The sequence below is a fragment of the Montipora capricornis genome, chromosome 11, assembly GCF_036669925.1.
Source record: "Montipora capricornis isolate CH-2021 chromosome 11, ASM3666992v2, whole genome shotgun sequence".
In the NCBI taxonomy this organism is placed as follows: Eukaryota; Metazoa; Cnidaria; class Anthozoa; order Scleractinia; family Acroporidae; genus Montipora; species Montipora capricornis.
In genome coordinates, this window is record NC_090893.1 from 23,975,298 (window position 1) to 23,982,117 (window position 6,820).

The 6,820-nt window shown below is 41.1% G+C and overlaps 1 protein-coding gene across 1 annotated transcript in view; it reads right to left on the reverse strand.

Moving 5' to 3' along the window:
• Window positions 1–6,604: 6,604 nt before the first annotated feature.
• Window positions 6,605–6,820, reverse strand: part of LOC138023239 (uncharacterized) — a 6,474-nt gene continuing 6,258 nt past the window's right edge. The window contains exon 4 of the mRNA XM_068870261.1: window positions 6,605–6,820. This exon is cut by the window's right edge and continues 813 nt beyond it. Within this exon, the coding sequence (XP_068726362.1) occupies window positions 6,645–6,820 (176 nt within the window). The 3' untranslated portion in view covers window positions 6,605–6,644.

The following is a 6,820-nucleotide window of genomic DNA, read 5'->3' on the forward strand; positions in this document are numbered from 1 at the left end:
GATTTAGGTATTCTTGGCAAATTTGTCATAACTCGGCTTTGTTGACACTTGTTGGAATCGCCGTTTGCGGCAAAATGTTTTCAGATGATTGCACTTAAGTGCATACTAAATAATAGATAATGCAATTTGATTCGATGTGCTTTTCAAGCCCCTAAAGTCGGCCTCTTTTTTGCGCGAGTTTTGAGAAGTTTCCCTTGCCCCCCCCCCCCCCCCCCCTCCACCCCCCACCTCTGCAAAATCTCAGAAAATGCGTGATTTGGGTGCCCTTGCCAAATTTGTCATAACTCGGCTTTGCGGGCACTTTTGGAGCCACCGTTTGCAACAAAATGTTCTGCGATGTTTGTACTTTTAGTGAATACTAATCAGGAGGTAACGCAATTTGTGCCGGGGTGTTTTTAAAGCCCCTAATTCAGCTTACTTTATGGGCCATTTTCGAGACGTTTCCCTTAATTGGTCCCCTCTTTCCAATGGATGCAAAAAATGTTTATAAAAAGTGCTCTATTCAGTTAATTTGAGACGTTTCCTGGGGATAACCCCTTCATCAGTCGGATGTAAAAGCCGTTAGGCCAGAATCAAACGTTCACGGTACACGCGCGTCCAATGATGCACATGTTATTTGAAACAACCTTGGTGAATTTCGCCGAGACGATAAGCGATGTAAGTCGGTTGTACGATTCCGCGAACGAGAATATCCGACAAAGCTAGACATGCTATTAAGAGGCACGATGGCAAGCGAAGCGATGGATTGACAATTATGGCAAAACACACCAAGACGTTAGCGATAACCGAGAATGGAGCGAAAAATGCGTTTAAAACACTAGTGATTAAATTGCTTATATAGCGAAGATGAGCCTGCTGAAAGCAATGATCTGGGAGATGGAAGCAGAACGCCAGAAAATCGAAGGAATTGTTATGAGCCATTGAAAACGATGGTTTCATCTTGAAATAAGACGCGAACGCATTTGAATTGAAATAGCATCGATGCTAATAAACCGCCATATCGCTGTGTTTGTTCGGTGAAAGAGGGCCTGAATTCACTTATTCAAATATTATTATCTTTGCGGCCTTTTTGTTGCTAGAAAAACGTGACAGCAACCCAGTTGTTAAGAAACTGATGTGTCCATGAAGCACTCAACCTAGAATTAATCCCATTTTCAATTTTTTTTCTCTTGGGAGTCAATTTTAACCATAAACTAAAAACACATACCCTAACAAACTTCACCGTAATACACAATTCTTTGATAGTTGTTTGCTGTCCTTTTGGTCTTTTAATTACTTTGGCACAGTTACTGTCATGCTATAATTAATTATTTCAGTGTAAGGCTTCCAGAACAACACGAGTTTAATAAACAGCCGTCTTTTCCAAATCCCGAGAAATGGTATGGTTGTCATTCAAAGGCTCGAGGAGTTGAACTAACCGAGTAAAACTCAATTGATTGTTGGAGGAACTGAAATTGCCTGAATGCCGCTGCTAAGGTTAGTGATTGCATTAGAAAGCTTGTGCCATTTTTTCGACCAATGAGAAGCGAAACCAAAACAAATTGAGCCTTGTACGAGAGTCCATAGTTGGAAAAATTCTAGGTCGTATTGTTATTGACAGAGTGAGAAGTGGAGCAGACAAAAGACTCAGGAAGGAGCAAGCTGGTTATAGGCAAGGGAGAGGAACAACAGAGCAAGTCTTCATTCTGAGGAATATCATAGAGCAAGCAAACGAGTGGCAAGCAAACGAGTGGCAAGCAACTATATATGTGAACTTTATAGACTTTGAGAAAGCTTTCGACTCGGTACACCGGGACAGCCTATGGATTATCATGCGGAAGTACGGCATCCCCGAGAAGATCATAAGGATAATACAGCTGTTTTATGCGGATTTCCAATGTCCTGTAGAGAACCAAGGAGAGAGAGGTGAATGGTTCAATATTAAGACCGGTGTAAAACAAGGCCGAAACATGTCTGGATTCTTCTTTCTTATAGTGATGGACTGGATAATGAGAAGAACTGTTGGCAAGGGGAAAAACGGCATAAGATGGAGACTAACAACAAAACTGGATGACCTAGATTTTGCAGATGACGTAGCATTACTATCCTCGTCAAGAAATCAAATGCAAGAGAAAACCTCAAGAATGGACAGGGAAGCCAAAAGGGTCGGCCTAAAAATAAACCTTGACAAGACCAAAGTCATACGAATCAATGCGAAGAATCAAGTACCTATCAGCATAGTGGGTAAAAACATCAAAGAAGTAGAGGAGTTTACCTATCTTGGTGCCAAAGTCAATAAAGAAGGAGGTGGGATGGAGGACTTACAGTCAGACTTTCAAAGGCAAGACTGAGGGACATATATTAGGCTAATTAAGATCTGGAACTCCAAGAGCATCTCAAAGAGAACGAAGATGAAACTGTACAAGACCCTTGTCTTGCCTGTATTGATGTATGGATGTGAGACCTGGAAAATGACCAAGAGCGATGAACACGTTCTCAACGTGTTTCAAAACAAATGCCTCCGGAAGATTCACAACATACGTTGGCAAGATGACATCACCACCAATTAAAGAGTTGCTAGCCAGAGCGGAAATGTCACCAGTGAGTCAGGAAGTAAAGAGAAGAAGATGGAAGTTCATTGGCCACATTCTAAGGCAGGACAGAGTGAGCGATACAAGGACGGCGTTAAATTGGAGACCGGAGGGAAAAAGAAAGAGGGGGAGACCAAAGACAACGTGGAGAAGGACCGTTGAGAGGGAGATGAAAGAAGGAGGATGGGGTTCGTGGGAAGAGGTGCGGGGCGTTGCGGTAGACAGACAGACATGGAAAGCTTCTGTGGGGGCCCTATGTGCCACCTGGCACGCGGAGGATAGGTAACAGGTAACGAGAGTATTTTCCCAGGCTTTTAGTAAATTAGAAGGAGTTGCTTTCAATCATTCTGATTGGTTCAGTTCGGGGCTCGTACCTATTGTGTTTTGTCCTCGCAATTACTTTGATTTACGATGGGTAATCAAAACTCGCTTCATTATCCTGGTGAAATTAACGAGAAATACATATCCCAACTGCATGAATGCAAAATTCATTGCGGTGGTTACCAGTTACATGCGCAGTCAACAATTCTTTGTTATGAGATCGAATCCTTAGCAAGACTCCCAGTTTATCGTCATCACACGGATTATCAGTCACAAGCGCCTCTCAATGACCTTTTTCATTTTTCGAAACTAAATTTTGGGTGGACGACAATCAAATGTTTGATTGACGTCCATTCAAAGTTGGTTTCGAAAAATTAAAAAGAAAGTCGTTGAAGGGCGCGTGTGACTGATAATCCCTGTAATGATGACAAACTGGCAGTCTTCCTAATTGAACGCAAACTACGGTGACAAACATAAGGCTAAACAAGCGCATACCTGAAATGCATATACCTAATACACATGTAAAACGTATTAATAAAGATACAGCTTTTTGATGGTAACGTATTCACTTAAGGATGGCGGAAGATCACGAAATGAATACGTTAAATGAATACGTTAGCAGCGAAAGTTATATCTTTATTGGGATATATTCTCTCTTGTTTTTATTGTTTCTTGTATATCTTCGTATTGTATTACCTCCTTTTGTTACTATCAATATTACCTCATAAGCTACTCAAATTATTGTTACATATTTCAAAAAATTTAGCTAACGGTAACCGTTACTTCTGAAGATGTCTGTTGAGACATACGAAACGACGTCGAGTCCTCATGTTAGCCTTATGTTAGCCTCATGTTTGTCACCGCAGTTTGCGTTCGATTTCTAATCAAGGTTCTTCGGCCAAACACGAAAAGTATCTTTCCTACAAAGGAGTGGTTTTTCAAAGACACAAGCAACATTGCTTTCCTTTGATAAACAGAGGCAACAGCAAACCGAAAGTGGTTGTGACCAGGGCCCCGTTTCTCGAAAGTTCCGAAACTTTACGGGCCATTTTCGGGTGTCACAATGTCTTCTGTATCTCAAGAACAGAGAGGATTTAAGTCGTCAAACTTTACAGACATGTTTCCTTTAACTGGCTTAAAAACATGTTAAAAGATCGGCTTTCCAAAACAAGTGCATGGTTAGCACTTTCACAAACGGTCAGTGTAAAACGCAGACTGCAGACTGCAGACCGGGGGTAAAATGCAGACTGAGGTTATAATTTAACTGTTGAAAAAGCCCAAAGGCATTAGAAATGCTACCAGTTAAGCCTAAATATTGTTTTATGTCTAATTAGGCCTAAGGTTAGCATTTCTAAAGGGTTTGGGCTTTTTCAACAGTTACGATATAACGATATGCACTTTACCGCTGGTTTGCAGTCTGCAGTCTGCGTTTTACACTGACCGGTTTCACAAATGGCTTTTTTCGGGCCCGACAATTTTTGGGGACTTTTGAAAACCCAGAACGGATCTGCCACAGTCAGGTGGGACAATCTATGACAAATACACAACAATGCGTTACACTGACAAGGTGAAGATACTTCATGACCGCGACGGTCATTAAAAACTAACAAATCGGAAACAAGCGCTCCGGATTAAATAGTTCTAACGAGTTACTAGACACTTCAAACGATATACTTAGGGAGCATGAAACAATCGATTATCGTCTCCCTGTTCAGCCCCAAAGTTTTTTTGTTATGTATTTACCATGAAGTGTCCTACCTGACTGTGGGGGCCCCTGTGAGGGTTCAGTTCCAACCGTTCGGAAATGCGCTCTTACATTTTGCTTCCGATTCATCCCTGGCCCTTCACGGCCACAGTATACAAACTGAACGCCCGCCTGATATCAAGCCCACAGTTTAATGCAGTTTCATTATTTCATTTCATTTCATTTGTGCATAAGGGAAAAGCCTTCAAGTTGCAAGAGGACGGTAAATAAAATGCTGGGCTTAATAGACCGAATGCATAAATGGCGGCCAAGAAACTGTTCTTTTGTTTATGTGCTAATTGGCCTCACTAGCCTCGTTTGCATGGATAAATACAAAAGAAAGGTTGCTTGAGAGCGAGGCTATTGAGTCTAATTAGCACATAAACAATTTTGGCCGCCATTTCTTCATTCGGTCAATAAGAGCCCATTCGAACGCAACTCAACGTCCGGTAAGCTTGTCTTCATTCTGGATGCATTCTTTGATCCATAATAACTCATTTCTTACTATCTATAAATCTTTATGCATATCAAATACCTATGTTATGTTAATTTACTTAACGACTTTCCGAATTACGGGAGATAAGCCGTTTTCCTTGAGAGCACACAACAAGAATGAATTAGATAAGAATCTTTCTCTATCAATATACGGTCTTGTCCCATCACATCACAAGTGGGCTCACTTTTAGGTACACTTGTCGCGCGAAAACAAACAAAGGGCCGCCAATTTTAACCAATCAGATGAAGCGATGTCACGCGAGACTGCTTTTGCCATGTTTTTTCGGGGAAATGACAACTGAATTTTGCGGGAACGGGTATTCTAAAAATAGACTCAGTTGTGACTGTACTGGGGAGCCCACCCATGGCAGAAGAACACTAGTACTCTTATCTAATTTGCGCACAGTAAATACATAAAACTACGATACGTTCATTACATTTTTGTTTTCGTTTTTGATCAGTTAGGCATAAACCACTGATGTGGATGATGAACTCCTTTGTTTCGGTGTATTGGAGGGGATTCTATCTGGCTGCTGTCATAAGCTATTTCTCAAGCATATAGGTTGGAGTTTTATAGACTGAGGTTTCCTTAATTAAGTGTAGCTATGATCCTCGCAGTTATGAACGCGATTTTAGCAATAGCTTAGAGAAGCCAGAAAAACCGCTGCGACGCTCTGACCAACTGCGCTATGAAGCCACTGACGTAAGGAGCTGGTCATTTGTGGCTTCTCGTGCAATGAATGAACCAGCGAATGAAATGATATATGAAATGAGACATACATTTAACTGCGGATATGAAATCAAGTGGAGCTATGATCCTCGAAGTTATGAACGCAATTTTAGCAATAAAAACTTTTTTACTCGTAGAGGTTTCTTTATTGATGGAGATGTTGAAAGCTGTTTATCAACGCACAGCATAATCCTTTCTTGGTATTTTCACAGTTGTCATGTGATTTCAGACGATCGCAGACTATTGTAGATCTTATTAGATCGGCGATAATCACAGAGGATGCCAAAAAAGCGGTCATCTTAAAAGTGCTAGTAAATGGTCAATCTTATTGGCCTTCAATAGCGTCTCTATTAACGAGTAAATTGCCTGACGTTCAGAACGGTTAAACACAGGCCGTATGATTTGCAACAGGTTATGTCATGCGAGTGCAACAAGTGGAACAAAAACATTTCCTGAGCAACATACCGTCTTTCCACATGCGTATAAAGCTTTTGTACATTATTTCCCGTTGTTTGCAAGTCTGTGACTTGAAATGAGCAAATCTTTACTTAAATAGAACGTTCTTTCTATAATTCAGACAAAAACTAATTAGGGTAACAGTTAAACTGTATCAGGGTTTACATATATATGCGTCTGAACCAAGAGCTGCTACTTCCACTGTCACCCTCCCGGATTCTCTAAGAAATGCGCTTTTAAACTGCCATAGCCATTCCGGCAAACACAGTACAGTACAATTTTCTTCGTTCCAAGTTTAAACAAGTTTATTCACACATACATATCTCATTCACACATACGCTTCGGATACAACATGAATATAGTACTCAAGCTCTGTGGTGGACGCAAACTTTGGTCTTTTATACCCATTGAGGTAACGTTTCCGGCACACGACGCTCTGAGGCAAAATGTTTAGTCGAAATGCATCGCAGAGAACTCTGTATTGTTGCCACGGAGGAGGTGCCG